Source organism: Otolemur garnettii, unplaced genomic scaffold (assembly GCF_000181295.1).
Source record: "Otolemur garnettii isolate 467f Iridium unplaced genomic scaffold, OtoGar3 scaffold00019, whole genome shotgun sequence".
In the NCBI taxonomy this organism is placed as follows: Eukaryota; Metazoa; Chordata; class Mammalia; order Primates; family Galagidae; genus Otolemur; species Otolemur garnettii.
In genome coordinates, this window is record NW_003852414.1 from 12,475,798 (window position 1) to 12,494,212 (window position 18,415).

Here is an 18,415-nt window from a genome sequence, read left to right on the forward strand (position 1 = left end):
GCCTTAGCCGCTTGAGCCACAGGCGCCGAGCCTATACCTTTACTTTCTTCTCTCACATTACTGGCCTTCTTGTTCTGCCTTCTTCAAAGTCAAGTAGAAGTCAATCTCTCCATGGTCTTTTCTAACAATAACACTTCTTATCCTAAACTGCATGTAAAACTACATGAAAAACCTTACAAATAAATGATTTGTTTTGCAGCTTGGCTATAAACACTTGGAAAGCAAGTACAAAATCATACAGGTTATTATTAACCACATGATATTCACCCAAGAGAGTACTGATAATATCCATTCTTTTTTTTTTTTTTAAGCATGTTCAGCATTTATTATGTTCAAAGCACTGTGCTGGCCATGGGAATGCAGTGGTAACATAGCCCCTAACCTCAGGAGCTGGTATTGCACAGTACAATGGATATTACAGGCTAACATCATGACCATTGGGCACATACAAAGGTCACTTTCACCATTACTAAATTACCGGCCTATCATTAAAGAAAATTAGTATTGAGCATTAATGATATAATATATGTAATGCGGTTGCCCTGTGTATCCAAGGGGTTCAATATCTGTGAATTCAACCAACCCTGAATAGAAACATATGTGCTGAGCATATACAGACTTTTTTCTTGTCATCATTCCCTATACAAATCTAACAACTATTCACATAGTATTTACACCGTGTTGGTATTAAAAGTAATTTAAGGATGCTTTAAAGTACATAAGTATGTACACTGGTTATGTGCAAGTACTATGCCATTTTATCTCACTGCCTTGAGCATCCCTCCCAGACTTTTAAGAAGGTCCTAGAACCAATCATTACTAAATGATTTCTCAATTTAAAATTAATCCAAAGGAAAAATTAACTTTTTGATAACAGGAGGAAATGATACTGTTGAAAGTTACTGTTTCAAATTTGCTCATGGCCCCCCTTTGCTTGAAATATGACTAACATATTAGAATGGCTTTACATTCTCATCACCAAATGACTGTTCAATTTTTTTTTTTTTTTTAACCAGGGCAGGGTTTGAACCCCCTCACCTCTGGTATATGGGGCCAGCATCCTATTCCTTTGAACCATAACTGCCAAACGCCCCCCCCCACTTTTTTTTTGAGACAGAGTCTCACTTTGTCATCCCCGGTAAAGTGCTGTGGTGTCATAGCTCACAGCAAACTCAAACTCTTGGGCTCAAGCTATTCTCTTTCAGCCTCCCAAATAGCTGGGACCACAGGTGCCCACCCAGCTATTTTTAGAGATGAGGCCTTGCTCTGGCACAAGCTAGTCTCAAACCTGTGAGCTCAGGCAAGCCGCCCGCCTCAGCAACCCAAGTGCTAGGATTACAGGCGTGAGCAGCCACTGTGCCCAGCCACAATGGTTGAATTTTATAATTAAATAGCTCAGGCTGGGTGAGGTGACTCAATGCCTGTAACCCCAGCACTCTGAGAGACTGAAGTGGGAGGATCCTTTGAGCTCAGAAGTTCAAGATCAGCCTAACCAAGAGCAAGACCTTGTCTCCACTAAAAAAGAAAAAAAAAAGAAGAGGAAGAAAACAAGTAAGAAAGAAAAATTAGTCAGGCACCGTGGCAGGAACCTGTAGTTCCAGCTACTTGGGAAACTAAGGCAAGAGGATTGCTTGAGCCAAGGAGCTTGAAGCTGCTATGAGATAGGTTGACACCATGGGACTCTAGGCTGGGCAACAGAGTAAGACTCTGACTCCAAAAAATAAAATAACATAAAAATATAAAATATGAGATTAAATTAAATATAAAAAAAATTTTAAAGAGCTCAGGCAAAACATATACCTCTACCAGTTAATAGTTTTGGGAATTTTCTGTCTCAGTTTCTGGTTCTACATAATGAATAGTAACAGTTAATGCTTCTTAAGCATTTAACACAATGTACATATGGCACATCCTAAGTGTTCATCAACAACTAGCAATTCTTAACTTTCCATGGCTAAGAAGGCATAATCCCTAAATATTTATAGCATTTAGCCAAGATTCTTCTAGGTAAGGATAAGCTTTTTACTACTAAGTTTATCAATAGGAAAATGCTCTGATCTAATCATAAAACTGTTATTAAAATGTGTACAATTAAAGAATATACTATCTCAAAAAGATTTAAGTAAGGTTATTCCATAATTATAGCTTTCACAAGACACATAAAATCTTCAGAGTGATTTTTAGCACAATTAAAAAAATTCTTGTCAAGCTAAATTTGTTAAGTCTTTTTTGTTCTTTGAGACAGAGCCTCAAGCTGTCCCCCTGGGTAGAGTGCTGTGGCATCACAGCTCACAACAACCTCCAACTCCTGGGCTCAAGCAAGTCTCTTACCTCAGCCTCCCAAGTAGCTGGGACCACAGGCGCCCACCACAATCCCTGGCTATTTTCTTTTTGGTTGCAGCCATCATTGTTGTTTGGCAGGCCGAGGCTGGATTCAAACTCGCCGCCTTAGATGTATGTGGCTGGTGCCTTAGCCGCTTGAGCCACAGGCGCCAAGCCTGTTAAGTCATTTTTTGTGTGAAATAATACTTATGGTAATTTCCCCCTAAATTACTATGTTTATATAATGGCAAGGTAAAAAGAAATAAAAATCCAATTTTTTCTGCCCTATATTGTACAACAAACACTACCCTCTGAAAGTAAGCATCTTGTAAGGAGTGTGGATTTCCCATACCAAAAATTTCCCACAAATCTGTAACAGGTAAAAAAACTAGATGTATATTTGAAATAACTATACTAATATAATTTCTGAAATTCAGAAATCCTCAGACTATGCTTCAAAACTATAGGAAATCAGTCAAGACCTCTCTACACAAAAGCAAATTTAGGCTTAATCTTCTCTGTAAGGTATTCAGCTGATTACTATACCTCTTACTAAAAATGATCAGGAACTCAATTTTTTCTGAGTAAATCTGTCAAATTTACTTTTTGTGACAAGAGGGGTCAGACCTTCAGGTCTCGAAGGAAACATATAAATAAAAAATGTATATTCAAATGTGCAATGTATTTAAAACTTTTTAATGAACCTCTTTCTCACTACAACTAATTTTTCCCACTTTTGAGCAGTTCTCAACCAGAGGTGATTTTGGCCCCTTGGGTACATTTAACAATTTTAACAATGCCTGGAGGCATTTTTGATCATTACTGTGAGTGAGGTCAAGGTGATGGCGAGGTACCGTCAACATCTGGTGGACACGGAACTACGCAGGGAGGCAGAGCACAAAAAGAGTCCCAATAAAAAAAGCACATAATGTTAAGACAGATAAATCCTCTAGAAACATCTCACCCTTCTATGGACTCCACTCATTTCTCAAAAAAGTCTAGCACATAGTTCTATCACAGGCACTTAAGCTAGTCACCAGAAATAGAAAAAAATCCCTGGCTATGTGATCTTGGGCAAATTATTTTACCTTTCAAAGCCTCAGTATCACTAGCTATAAAATGGGGATGTTACTTTATGTGACTATTGTTAAATGAGGTAAAAAATATGAAGCAGTCACACAAGAAAAGGTAGTTATAGTTCTCACACTTGACCCTTACATATGCTTTCTTCTCTTGGTTTACTAAAGTTAATACTGTAAAAAAAAATCTATAAAAAAACAAATATCCTATATTTATGAAATATATGAATAGTCTTCATTACATTGTACTTATTACTGTTCCATATCATTTTAATACCTACTCTCCCCAGTAACTAATAAAACTGATATGATCAATTCATAATAGTTTATCTTAGCTAAAGTCTCATTATTTCAACCATCAGAAATCTAAAACCAAGGCAATGCCTATGGTTCATGAGTAGGGTGCTGGCCCCATATACCAAGGGTGGTGGGTTTGAACCCAACCCTGGCCAAATTGCAACAAAAAAATAGCCGGGCACTGTGGCGGGCACCTGTAGTCCCAGCTACTCAGGAGGCTGAGGCAAGAGAATCACCTGAGCCCAAGAGCTGGCAGTTGCTGTGAGCTGGGATATCATATCACTCTACGGAAGGTGACAAAGTGAGACTATCTCAAAAAAAAATCTAAAACCAAAAGAGAGGTGAGGTTTACAATTAACATGTATTGAAAAACATGTATCTAAAATTCAAAATGTACATCATCAAATGTACATCATCAAGTATAATAAAATACTTGGCAATAAATTTAATATCATCAAATGTACATCATCAAGTATAATAAAATACTTGGCAATAAATTTAATAAAGAAAAACATTCAGGGCTCGGCGCCTATAGCTCAACAGGCTAAGGCGCCAGCCACGTACACCTAAGGTGGCGGGTTCGAATCCCCAGCCCGGACCCGCCAAACAACAATGACGGCTGCAACCAAAAAATAGCCAGGCGTTGTGGCGGGCGCCTGTGGTCCCAGCTACTTGGGAGGCGGAGGCAGGAGACTCGCTTGAGCCCAGGAGTTGGAGGTTGCTGTGAGCTGTAATGCCACGGCACTCTGCCCAGGGGGACAGCTTGAGGCTCTGTCTTAAAAAAAAAAAAAAAAAAAAAAAAACATTCAGGCTAAGGGCCTGTGGCTCAAGTGGCTAAGGCGCCAGCCACATACATCTAAGGTGGCAGGTTCGAATCCAGCCTGGGCCCACCAAACAACAATGACAACCAAAAATAGCCGGGCGTTGTGGCAGGCGCCTATGGTCCCAGCTACTTGGGAGGCAGAGGCAGGAGACTTGCTTGAGCCCAGGAGATGGAGGTTGCTGTGAGCTGTGATGCCACAGCACTCTACCCAGGGGGACAGCTTGAGGCTCTGTCTCTAAAAAAAGAAAAAAAGAAAAACATTCAAAATGCAACTTAAGAGGATGGTGCCTATACTCAGTGAGTAGGACACTGGCCGTATACACCAAGGCTGGTGGGTTGGAACCCAGCCCAGGCCAGCTAAAACAACAATGACAATTGCAACTAAAAAAAAGCCGGGCATTATGGCAGGCACCTGTAGTCCCAGCTACTTGGGAAGCTGAGGCAAGAGAACAGCTTAAGCCCAGGAGTTTAAGGTTGCTGTGAGCTGTGACGCCATGGCACTCTACCCAGGGCAACAGCTTGAGACTGTCTCAAAAAAAAAGGCAATTTAAGAGATAAATGTTATCATTTAAGTTAACGTCAAAACTTTTAAGAGTCTGTTAAAAACATGCATTTCCAAGAACTTTATAAAAATTGAAAATAATATTCATAATACAAATTGCAGGTTATAGAAGCAGCCCAGTGGCATGAATAACAACATTAAAAGCAATGACAGCTGGGTAGGGTGGCTGACACCTATAATCCTAGCACTACGGGAGGCTGAGGTGGGAGAATCACTTGAGTCCAGGAGTTCAAGACCAGCTGGACAACAGCGAGACTCCATCTCAACAAAAAGTTAAAAAACTGGGCATGGTGGTATACACCTATAGTCCCAGCTGACTTGGGAGGCTGAGGCAGGAGATCAGTTGAGCCCAGGAGTTGGAAGACTACAGTTAGCTATGATAATACCACTGCATTCTAGTAGCCTGGGTAACAGAATGAGACCCCGTCTCAGGAAAAATTTAAAAAAACAAAAATCACCAAGCAATGGTAAAATGATTAAACATACTTGAAAATAAAATGAAATCCTTTCGGGTATCTTCTGAAATAAAATGTGATTGCTAAATTCCATATATTTAAATCATTTTTCACTAATTGAAAAATGTTTCAGATAGAGTAATTCAAGTAATATTTGTACAAGGAACTGTTATTAAAAATGAAGTTTAGAGAAAGGGAGCTCAAAAAACAAAACAAAAGGCTGGGCACCCATAGCACAGTGGTTATGGAGCCGGTCACATACACCAAGGCTGCTGGAATCAAAACTGGCCCAGGCCAGCTAAATAACAAAGACAACTGCACCAGAAAGTAGCCAGACGTTGTGGCGGGCACCTGAAGTCCCAGCTCCTTGGGAAGCTGAGGCAAGAGAATAGCTTAAGCCCAAGAGTTTGAGATTGCTGTGAGCTGTGATGTCACAGCACTCTCCCAAGGGTAACATAGTAAGACTCTGTCTCAAAAAAATAAAAAATCCAAAACCTACACCAACCAAAAACAAAGTGCATAACTTCTCACATCTTAAATGTGAATTCTGGGTTGGCTTTAAAAATACTATACATGCAAAACAAAAATAGGAAACAAATTCTACGTGTTTCGTAAGTAATGGCTAGCCATAGACTTTTGATTCTACATTTAGTTTAAAATTAGTTCCAAACATCTTCCCCAAACACCAAATTGTCTTTCTGAGATCATAAGACATCTTTATTTTTTTCATCAAAAAACAAGGAAATTAAGAAATGTCACCTTAATTGTCACTTAGTAATACAAAGTATTATCATAATAAAATGAAACTTGGGTTTGGGGGGGAGAAGGGTAGTGGTGGAAGTAAGAGACAAAAATAATAGGCAATCCCTACCTGAACCAACTGGAGAGGAGCCAACACTAAGGCTCTGTAAACTTCCATTCCTGAGTAATGTAGGAGATTTCTGAAGACTAGAGCTTGTTACGCTTCCTGCAGCTGATGCTACAGATGATGTTGGTGAAGCAGAAGAAACCGAGAGATGAGAAACATTCTCTTGACTTTTGTTTCCTTTGGGTCTACCAGGCCCGTGCTTACTTTGTTTATTTCCTTTCCTTTTCTTTTCCTTTACAGTTTCTTCTTCTATGCCAGAAGTCTGAGCCCGCTTATATCCTGCTGTAGGAAGGCTGGAATTACCCAAATCTCCAGGTGAACTTTCAAAGCTTTTAGGCTGTGAAATAACAGCTGAGGTCGAAGGGAGACCAATTAAGGAACTAAAACTATTTACCCCCCCTTCCTGGCTTCCAGACTCTCCTTTATGTACATCTTTGGTTGATGATGACTGCTGGGAGTGAGCATAACTGTCATTACGCAGATCTGAGTCTGTAAAGCTCAAGAAATCCTGGGGAGACTGCACTGAACTTCCAGAAGATGATTTTACACTGCCTGGAGTTCCTGAAAAACTGCCTGTAGTGAAAAAAATGGAATAGGAAAAGAAAAAAAGTGGATGCAAAAGTTCCCACGAGCAGCAGACGTGATATAATCATCAAAGAGAAGAGCGGGTAAAAAAAATATATTAATAACTACATCACTATATACCAAGCTAGATTTGAAAAGTTTACCTCTAAAATTATCTTTTTTTTTTTTTTTTTGAGACAGAGTTTCACTTTGTGGCCCTCGGTGGAGTGCTGTGGCATCAAGCTCACAGCAACCTCCAACTCTTGGGCTCAAGCGATTCTCTTGCCTCAGCCTCCCAAATAGCTGGGACTACAGGCGCCTGCCACAACGCCCAGCTTTCTAAAACTATCTTTTAAAAACACTTGTCATTTTATAGGCACTATTAAATATTGACTCTTGAATTGTAGGCTTTAACTTTACACAATTACTACAATATGAGATGTGGTTTATTGAACCTACCTTTTACCATAGCCGAATTCCTCAGTTCTCCCCCAAACACCTCAGGTATGCCTGAGGCAGAACTAAAGACAGCAACCTCCTTTAGACAGTCAGTAAAGGAGACATCTCAAAAAACTACAATCCGACTCTGAATGTCTGAGGAACTACTTCTTTTTAAAATATTAAATATATGATTATAAATGTTTCCAACATACAAAAAGAACCTAAAGATTTTTTTCTAGGTTGTGAGTTCTAGGTTTTAACTTTAAGACATACTAGCGATTCTCATTGTTCAGGTGAATCTACCCCTAACAAAACACAGATTTCATCAAAGAATGATCAGATGTAATCTAATGTATACATTCTCCCAGTTTGCTTTCCACGGAGGTGCATAAAGAAACTAGTCACAAGTGCTATTCTCTCCCTACTCTTTAAAGAACATTAGCAGCCCACCATATTATAATGAGATATAGAAACCTCCAAGTTCTTAGTTGTCTGATGGAAAATTAATATGTTATGGGATGAAAAAAAAGAGTTTGGTCCACCATCTCATTTCATTAACTCCTATCCATGTGTGCCAGGTTAAAGTAACAAGTTTTTAGACTCATTCATGACCACACATTTATTATGCCTCATAATAAAACTAAACTATGTCTTATTTTAGCTTAAGTTTCTGGAAACAAAAACTCCAAATATATTGTTTTACTGGAGTAGAAAATAAATTTCAGGCTAGAGGTTAACTTTTATTGCATATTCACAAGTAATCACATATAAATTCACCTATTTACAAAGACTTTTTTTCTTCACACATAAGAAAGAATACCTTTTTAATTAAAGTCCCAAGGTTTTAATTTTTTAATTTTAGCTTCCTCTGAAATGATTTAAAAAAAAAAGTCAATAGTTCTAAAACTTAACTCTTTCAAGAGTGCCTCTGGTTTATTAATTTATAAAATTATTTATACCTATGCAGGCAGTTTTAGGCTATGTCTATACGGAAAAACATACATATTAAGGAGCCATTTATATAACATCAATCATTTAAAGATAACTACAATTCACCACATAATTTGCAGCTATTAGAAGTTCTTTATTATCCATTCTGATCTGTTAGCATCTGCTTTCTTCTACCCTTATTTTTTTTTTTTTTTTACAGCTGGTGTTAAAAGCTCACTACAGTATAATACTTACTTTTAAATATTTAGTATATGTAATACTTATGTGTATTTTTCTAAAGTTCATATACTTCTTGCTATGAAAAAAACTAACCAATTATCTTAAATACCCTATCTTTAAATCTCAACTTTTAAAACTTTTATAGATTATCTCAGATACGAAAACATAACACATTCTCTACCATGTCTTAATAGAGGCTAAAAAAAGTCAATGATGAGAAGTTCAACAAAGTGGGGTATTTCTTTTCTATGTGGATTAGTAATTCTCAGTAAAAACTCAAAAAAAAAAAAAAAGTAAAAAATCAGGTCTCATTTATAGAAGCATTGACTGAGCTCTGCTAATACCACATTCAAAATGTGAATGAAGCTCTATTAAAGACTGATGACGGTGTTACTATTTCTTTTGTTTTCCAAAGCAATATAAAAGTGACAAATATAGGCTGGCCATGGTGGCTCACATCTATAATCCTAGCTCACTCCTGTAATCTTAGTACTCTGGGAGGTCGAGGCAGAAGGATCCTTTGACCTCAAGAGTTCAAGACCAACCTGAGCAAGACTAAGCCTCCATCTCTCGTAAAAAAAATAAAAATAGAAATAGAAAAATTAGCCAGGCGTTGTGGTAGGCACCTGTAGCCCCAAAAACTTGGGAGGCTGAGGCAGGAGGATCACCTAAGCCCAGGGGTTTGAGGTTGCTGTGAGCTATGCTGACAGCATGGCACTCTAGCCTAGGCCAACAGAGTGAGACACTATCTCCACAAAAACCCCACAAATACAAATTCTAAAAATTTGGTAATGTAAAACAGTACATCTGGTGTTTTAACCTTTTCTATTTGTATAATCTTTTGATATACACATAAGGCACATACATATACAAAGTCTACAGGACTTGAAAACCTTCAAGCCCAAAATAACTACTTTGTATGATATATATTTTAATGAAAGGTCAGCAGACTAAGCACTCTCTCTACAAATTAAAATTGTATCTTTCTAAATTTGGGGTATAAGTTTTGTTATTAACAGAAGCTTGAAAGGGGGTAAAAAAATTTTTTCCTCCTTTACTCTGAGAGTTAAATCTAAGGGGAGAGAGGGAGGGCATTTATTGTATATTTTACTGATATAGATTCCTCCTAAAACTTTAACGTTTCTATTTCTCAAAATATTTATGTTCACATTAAAAATTATACAAATTAGAAACCCAGAACATAAAATTAGTGTATGCTAAAGTTTACCTGAGTTATTCTGTTCTCCATAAAACCAACTGAAATATAAAATACAGCATGCCCAATTAATTTTGATTTTCAGCTAAATTACCTTTCAGTTTATCTCCTGTAATATTCAGGACATACTTATACCAAAATATTCATTGTTTATCAGAAACTCAAATTTAACTAGGCATCATATAAATATAACAGCCAAAACTCTACTTTAAACTTCAACTTTTATAATAAATGAGTTATTCATCAACAACTATTATTTACTAAGACCTATTTAGATTCCCTAAAAATTCCTCAGAATTTGTCTACCTTAACTGTTTTTAATGTTTAATTAGGAAAAGTGAATTTAAAAACTTATAGAAAAGGAAAACTGCTTTACAGAACAGAAAGAAAAACTCCAGCTTTATTGTTTTTCTCCTCAATCTTAAGCTTATACCTTATCTACTTAAAAAATTGATCAATTTTGGGAGCAGAAATTGTAATATACAAAGAAAGTAAAAGTCCCAAAAACATTTTAGCAGGAAGCAGTAGTCTCTGAAGTAATCCTACTATTGCAACTAATCACACATACATTCTAGATAATCTAGAATATCTATTAGTTAAGAGTAAAAAATAAATACTTTCATAAAACATAACTACTACTGACCATCATTAAGAACAAGTATTTTAACTAAAGCATCATAAATGATACCTTGTGGAAAGGGGCTAGCTGCTGACACAGTTGTTCCTGGATTTCTTCCACCACCAGGCTTTCTTCCCCTTTGACCTGAGCTGTGAGCTGAAGATTTCTTCCCTTTGCCCTCTGACCCTCTAGTCTCTGAAACATCTTTTCCACTAGAGGTATGTGCAGAGACTTCCTGGAAATTTGCATTTGTAAATCGTGCTGTAGTATCTTCCAAGCGCTTCAGTGATCCAGATATAGAGTTGTTGCTAGTGCTTGTGTAAGTCTAACATTTCGATTCAAAAAAGGAAGTAAAAGGAAAAAGAACTGATTACATTTTGATTACAGAAAACAACAGATGACAATAAGAATAATAAATAATTATTGGATTTGTGAGATAAAACAAAGTTTTGGTTCTAAAAATATTATTAGTTCACCTAAGAAAAGCACATAAAAACAATCAAAGTCTATTATAACTACTTTTCTTTTTCTCAAAAAAAGTATAGGTACTTTATAGGATGGCTGTTTGAGGACCAAATTGCAGCAATTAATAAAAGTATGTATTAGTCATATCTATTAAGTGACACACAGCAATACTGAAGGTACTTATTTCTCCAGCAACATCATTTTGAATAAGAACATACTATACCCTAGACATGAAATTTAAATAAGCTTTCACGTTCAACACAGAAAGGCAACAATCAGAAGGATGGCGCTACAAATCCACGGGAAGACTGACTATTCATGACATTTTAAGTCTCTAGAATAGGAGAGAGCATGAACTTTTAAAGAATTGAGGTGAAGGCTCCTTTTCAAATAAACAGATGAAAGCCTTTGAAAAGAAATCATTTTTTCCAAATATTACATAAAGAAAAAACTTGTATATTGCAAAGTTAAGATTTTTATGACTATCCCTAAAATTATCATTCTATTCATCCAGATTAAGATTCTTTCAACAATTAGTTTGTAGTTTTTAGTAATCATTTTTTATATTAGCTATGCCCAAATAATGGCAAATCAAGTGACTATGAAAGTTTACTATATGGTTATACTACATTTATCAACATGCTTAAAAATTAAAGAATTCTAAGATCCACAGGGGCAGACATTTTTGATGTTGCCACTAAATCCACTACCTACATCATATATTACTGGTACTACATTTTTGCTGAATAAATAAATGAATAATTTTGTATTGCATCTATCTAAAATCTGATATAAAAATTTAAAAAAACTGAAAATATGCAAAAGAGAAATTTCCCACATATAGCCACCACTCAGTACAATCAGATAAATTTGAAAAATGAGAACATGATAATAAAATTGATTTTCAAAATGGCTTGTCTTTTTAGCAAAACCAAAGTTTAAAAGGGAATAAAAGTTGTCAGAATGTTTTGAAAATCAAATACTACTTTTCTGCTACTTGTCCCCAGAAGCCACCCCCAGCCCATCATCTCACTGCCAACAGATTTTTATCATCAAATACAAAACATAATTTCATTAAAAAAAAAAAATCACTATTCTAATAAACTACAATCCACAAACAACAAAAGATTCAAAGTAAGTTTGAAAGGAAAAAAAAATCCCATTTAACAAACCAATCACATTTAAGCTGATGAAACTTCATGGCTTACTTTAGAAACATGAACCTTTTCCATGCTGGGCAGGTCAATTTGGAAACTACCCCACCTCATTTTTCAAATATTTTTTCCAATTACTTGAGTTGATCCTGAGGTTCTCCACTCCTCTCACATCTGATCCTTGTATGACCTAGTGAAGTTTAAAAGTCATCTAAGAAAACACAGTGGTGTTCTTCACTCATGTACTTTGTTCATGTATCAAATAAAGGATGGAGAGAAAACTGGTGGAGTGCTACAAATGGAAATATGCTATTCATTTCCACGCGATGATCTAAATTAGGGATGGTCATTTTTCCCATTTATTTAACGGAATGTCCTGCTTACCTCCTAAGGTATTAATATATACCTGTCCGTAAAACCAATGAAAACATGACATTTGGAAGAAACAGTATTATAAAGAAAGCAATGAATGCAACAATCAAATTGAAAATCATACTGAATAAAACCGTAACTGAATATCTTTTCATTTCGCACTTAAGTTTAAAAGGAAATCAGACTCTTAATATGAAAATAATGAAGATGAAGATAACAATGTAAAAGAATTATATGACCACCCCCCAAAAAGCTATGTGGTTTCATTCAAAGAGAGATCTCTACTTTAACTGCAAATTTGAAAATGAAAAAGTACTTGGTCTGGGGAAGGGACTAGCTCTATGATGTGCTGTTGAGACAATATGGCACTGGGCAATTCCATTATAAACATAGAATCACTCAAAATCGAGAAGGAAAGAGGAAAAAGGAGAGCAGAAGAGTTGGCAGAAGGCTGAAAAAGGCACAGGAGTAAGCCAAACACTAAATTCACAAAATCTGTCGATTCCTCAGTTTCACATCCTAAATGCCTCTCACATTATAAGCATCTCTCTGCTCTGAGTATAATTCTAGTATTTAAAAATACTTATTTTTCATGCAAATTGGACTATAATATGCAAACTACTTCATTTGGTACTCAACTGAAGAATATATGGCCTTTCTGTTCTTTTCCACTAGAGATAAAACTGGATATTTGGCTGTACTGGAAGTCTCTAAAGCAGTGCATAAATACTTTGCTCCATACTGTGATTTACAGCAATATAACGAAACTTTTTAAAGATAATTTAGAATGTATAATTTTGGTTTCATAGTAAACTACAATTATTAATCCTCAGGTACGATGCAACACCAACATACCAAATCAACAACATTAATTTGCAACAAACAGACAGCTAGGTTCTTTTTTTTTTTTTGAGACAGAGTCTCAATATGTCGCCCTCAGTAGAGTACTATGGAGTCACAGCTCACAGCAACCTCCAACTTTTGAGCTTAAGCGATTCTCTTGCCTCAGCCTCCCAAGTAGCTGGGACTACAGGCACCTGCCACAACATCCAGTTATTTTTTGTGTTGTTGTCAGGGCTTTTAGCAGGCCCAGCCCGGAGTCGAACCCACCAGCCCTGGTACATGTGGATGGCACCCTAACCACTGAGCTATGGGCGCCAAGCCAGAACTGAAGATTTCTTAAATGATGTCTTGTATGATTAAAAAAACAAAGATATGGATGAAATCAAATTATTTCCCTAGAAAACAGGAAAGTACTAAAAGAAACAAAACTGTTTTTCTGATCTAGGACTCCACAGCCAGCTAAAATATCTTTCAAAACAAGTGCAAAACAAACAGCTTTTTGGATATAAAAGTTAAAAGAACCAATCACCAGTAGCCCAACACTATAATAAATGCTAAAAGATGTCTTTTAGGCAGAAGAAAAACAACAAATGGAACGCAGATCTATAAAGAGGGATGAGGACCACTAGAACATAAATACAGTGCTGTGGTCCCCACTCCATCCTTTACCCTTAAAGGGTAAGTTCTAATACCCACCACAGTAGATGCCTGAAATCACAGCAAATGGCAAATCCTATATACACTATGTTTTTTCTACACAGTAAGAGGCGGGTAGTGTATACAATGTGGATACACTAGACAAAGAGATGACTCTTGTCCTGTAAGAGACAAAAGAGGATGGTGCAAGATTTCATCACATCACTCACAATGGTGTGCAATTTACAACTGTAATTGTTTATTTCTGGAATTTTCCATTTAATATTTTCAGACCTCACTTGATTACAGGTAAGTGAAAACCACAGAAAGTTAAACCTCAGATAAGAGGGGACACTACTGTATAAAATAGTAAAACTATACATAAGAAAGATTTTTCATTACTGATAGATGATTTACTTAGAGCAAAAGTAATCACAATTGTAAGATTTAGAACACATACACAAATTATTTTTTAATTAGAAAATAGCACCATGAAACCAAAAGTAGGTAGAAATGGATGTATGTAGCTATAAAGTTCTTATAAAATAAGTGAAATAGACTCGGTGCCTATAGCTCAAGCAACTAGGACACCAGCCACATATACCAGAGCTGCCAGGTTCAAATCCAGCCTGGGCCTGCCAAACAACAATGACAACTACAACCAAAAAATAGCTAGGAGCTGTGGCGGGCACCTGTAGTCCTAGCTACTTGGGAGGCTGAGGCAAGAGAATGGCTTAAGTCCAGGAGTTGGAGGTTGCTTTGAGTTGTGATGCCACAGCATTCTACCCAAGGTGACAGCTTGAGGCTCTGTCTCAAAAAAAAAAGTGAAATATATAATATTGCATGAATGTAAACTCTGCTAAGTTAAGGATGCTATACTATAATCTTGAAAGCAATCAAATAGTAGTACAATAAAGGATTATTGTAAATCAGACAAAATGGAATTATAATCCAAAATACAACAGAGGGGGTGGTGCCTGTGGCTCAGTGGGTAGGGTGCTGGCCCCATATACTGAGGATGGCAGGTTCAAACCTGACCCCAGCCAAACTGCAACAAAAAAATAGCTGGGCGTTATGGTGGGCGCCTGTAGTCCCAGCTGCTCGGGAGAAGTTGGAGGTTGCTATGAGCACTCTACTGAGGGTGATAAAGTGAGACTCTCTCTCCAAAAAAAGAAAAAAAAAGTTCAAAATACAACAGAGGGAGGAAAGAAGGAGGAAACAAAGAAGAGAGGGAGGAAGGAAAAAACAAACTGAAAGATGGGGGAAAAGAAAAAGGATTAGCCATCTTACATTAAAATATAAACATAAATAATCACATCATATGTAAGTTCTCTAAATACCCCACTTAAAACATAAAGACTGCTGTAATCCTAGCATTCTGGGAGGATGAAGCAGGTGGACTGCTTAAGGCCAGCCTGAGCAAGAGTGTGACCCCATCTCTACTAAAAATAGGAAAACTAGCCTGGCATCTTTAGGGGTGCCTGTAGTCCCACCTACTGGGGAGGCTTAGTCAAGAGGATCTCTTGAGCCTAAGAATTTGAGGTTGCTGTGAGCTATAATGATGCCATAGCACTCTACCCAGAGCAACAGAGTTAAGACCCTGTCTCGAAAAACAAACAACAAAAAACAAAAAGGTATAAAGATTGTAGCAATGATTTAATAAACTCAAGACTCAACTAAGTGCTGCCTCAAGACATCCATTTTAAATACAAAGACACAAAGGGATTACAAGTATGGGAAAGAAACTTCAAGCTAAGACTAAACAACTGATCCATCCAATTGATAGAACACTGACAGCTTGGTACTGCACAAGCAGCATAGCCCAGGGCAGGGTGGATAGAATGGGAGAGGGGGGTGGCCATCCTTTTGTGAGTTTTACCTCCAAGAGCTCTAGCAGGTGAACACAGTGACCCCGGAGAAAGATCTCCCAAAACTTCCCACCACAGCAGAGAAAAAGAACCATCTGAAATAGCCAGACTTTTGTTTTTCTCAACAAGGCCTGCCCTCAGGAGAAACTACAGTAGAACCTCCATAGTTGGCCACCAGCCTACAATGACCACACCATCTCCTTAAGTTGGCCTAATTTTCATACACTGGACAGGCACCATGTGTACTAAAGCCTAGTTCCTTATGTTGACCACTTCCATATGTTGACAATTTGTTACAATCCCTTGGGTAGTCAATTTACATAGATTCTACTATATTTAACCATCTGCAGCAGTTTTCTCTGAGTCTAACTGACCTGGGCAAAAGGGAATGTATAACTTAAGGCCACTCTAGACATCCCATCCCCTTAATAGAGGGAAAAAAACTAAGTTCTGCAGAGAGAAGGAAAATGGTATGTGAGAACCTTGGACCTATATGAAGAAAAGAGGGGCATCAGAAAATGAATAAGTGAAAGCGAAACTAAAACTTTTATGTTTTCTATTCTTAACTTATCTAAAAGGTAAAAACTGTTTGTTCAAACCAACAATAGCAACAATGTACATGTGTTAAATATAACACAAATATATATGCTTATATATGCCTGAAATGAATGATACCTATGATACAAGGAATAGGAGGGCAGAATTAGCACCATGTGTTATTAACAAGGACTTGCACTGCACAGGAATTAGTGTAGTGTTATTTGAAAGAGGACGTGAGTTACTCACAAAGTTTAGATGACAAAACGAAGAAAAAAAAAGAAGGGCAATGAACAGGTGGGGCACAGTGGCTCATGCTTGTAATCCTAGCACTCTGGGAGGCCCAGGCAGTAGATTGCTTGAAATCAAGAGTTCAAGACTAGCCTAAGCAAGAGTAAATCCCTGTCTCTACTAAAATAGAAAACTAGCCAGTCATGTAGTCCCAGCTATTCAGGAGGCTAAGTCAAGAGGATCTCAATCCAAAGAGTTAGATGATATCACAACGTAACAGAGGTAACAGAGACTGTATCAAAAAGGAAAAAAAAAAGTAAAGTTTAATTTTTCAAATGCCTATATCAGAAAAATGTTCTCAAATGTCATCAGCTTCTACTTTGATAAACCAGGAAAATAACAGAACAAACAAAAAACCCCTCAAAGTTAAGTTGGTGAAAGAAAAAAAAAAATCAGGAGATATTAGTAAAATACAAAAGATAAAAATTGAGAAAACTCCTGATTTCAAGCAAGCCACTGCCTGGGCCTCCCAGAGTGCTAGGATTACAAGCATGAGTCAGTCACTGTGCCCCACCTGTTCATTGCCCTTCTTTTTGTTCTTTGTTTTGTCATCTAAACTTTGTGAGTAACTCACGTCCTCTTTCAAATAACACTACACTAATTCCTGTGCACTGCAAGTCCCTGTTAATAACACATGGTGCTAATTCTGCCCTCCTATTCCTTATATCATTGTTATTCATTTCAGGCACATACAATAAGCATATATATTTGTGTTATATATAGCAATCATGTACATTCTTGCTATCCCTGATTCAAACAAACAATTTTACCTGTTAGATCAGTAAAGAATAGAAAACAGGAGTTTTAGTTTTGTCTTCACTTATTCATTTTTGATGCTTACAACTGTAATCCCAGCACTCTGGGAGTCCAGGTGGGTGTGTTATGTGGGTGCAGGAGTTCGAGACCAGCCTGACCAAGAGCCAGACCCCATCTCTAAAAGTAGGTGGGCACTGTGGCAGGCGCCAGTAGTCCTAGCTACTTGAGAGGATGAGGCAAGATCACTTATGCTCAAGAGTCTGGGGTTGCTGTGAGCTATGACATTACAGCACTCTACTCAAGATGACAAAGTGAGACTGTCTCAAAAAGAAAAGAAACAAAAGGCTTGGTGCCTGTGGCTCAAGTGGCTAAGGTACCAGCCACATACACCTAAGGTGGTGGGTTCAAATCCAGCCCGGGCCCACCAAACAACAATGATGGCTGCAACCAAAAAATAGCCAGGCATTGTGGTGGGCACCTGTGGTCCCAGTTACTTAGGAGGCGGAGGCAGGAGACTAGCTTGAGCCTAGGAGTTGGAGATTGCTTGAGCTGTGATGCCACAGCACTCTTGATGCCACAGCACTCTACCCAGGGGGACAGCTTGAGGCTCTGTCTCAAAAAAAAAGAAAGAAAGAAAGAAAGAAAAGAAACAAAAAAGAGAAAGAGAAAAAAATCACTCAATCCAAAAGCAGCAAAAAAGAAACTAATATTTAGAAAATACAACAACATGGAGAAAGATTAAACAGAGATTAAACTAAGATGTACAACATCTGTTCACTCATTTCTAAAATTAATTAAAGAAGACATAAACATAACTGAAGAGATATACTATGTTTATGGATCAGAAGACTCAATATTAAAATAGAGATTTTTCCTCAAATGTTCGATAGATTAAAATGCAGTTCCAGTGAAAACATTAGCAGTCTTATTTCTACAAATTGACAATCTTATTTTAAAATTCACATAAAAATGCAAAGAACAGGCTCAGCGCCTGTGGCTCAAGCGGCTAAGGCACCAGCCACATACACCTAAGGTGGCGGGTTCGAATCCCCAGCCCGGGCCCGCCAAACAACAATG

At 37.3% G+C, this 18,415-nt stretch overlaps 1 protein-coding gene across 14 annotated transcripts in view; it reads right to left on the reverse strand.

Moving 5' to 3' along the window:
* MLLT10 (MLLT10, histone lysine methyltransferase DOT1L cofactor) overlaps positions 1–18,415 on the reverse strand; it is a 204,559-nt gene that overhangs the window by 59,546 nt on the left and 126,598 nt on the right. For 11 of the 14 annotated variants that reach the window (XM_023511344.1, XM_012803354.2, XM_023511343.1 and 8 more), the window contains 2 exons: positions 10,486–10,741; positions 6,410–6,979 (listed from right to left, as the gene is read on the reverse strand). In XM_023511344.1, coding sequence (XP_023367112.1) covers positions 6,410–6,979; positions 10,486–10,741 — 826 coding nt within the window. Of the gene's footprint in view, positions 1–6,409; positions 6,980–10,485; positions 10,742–12,089; positions 12,226–18,415 lie in introns of all 14 variants that reach the window. The other 3 variants (XM_023511355.1, XM_023511352.1, XM_023511354.1) reach the window with 3 other exon arrangements.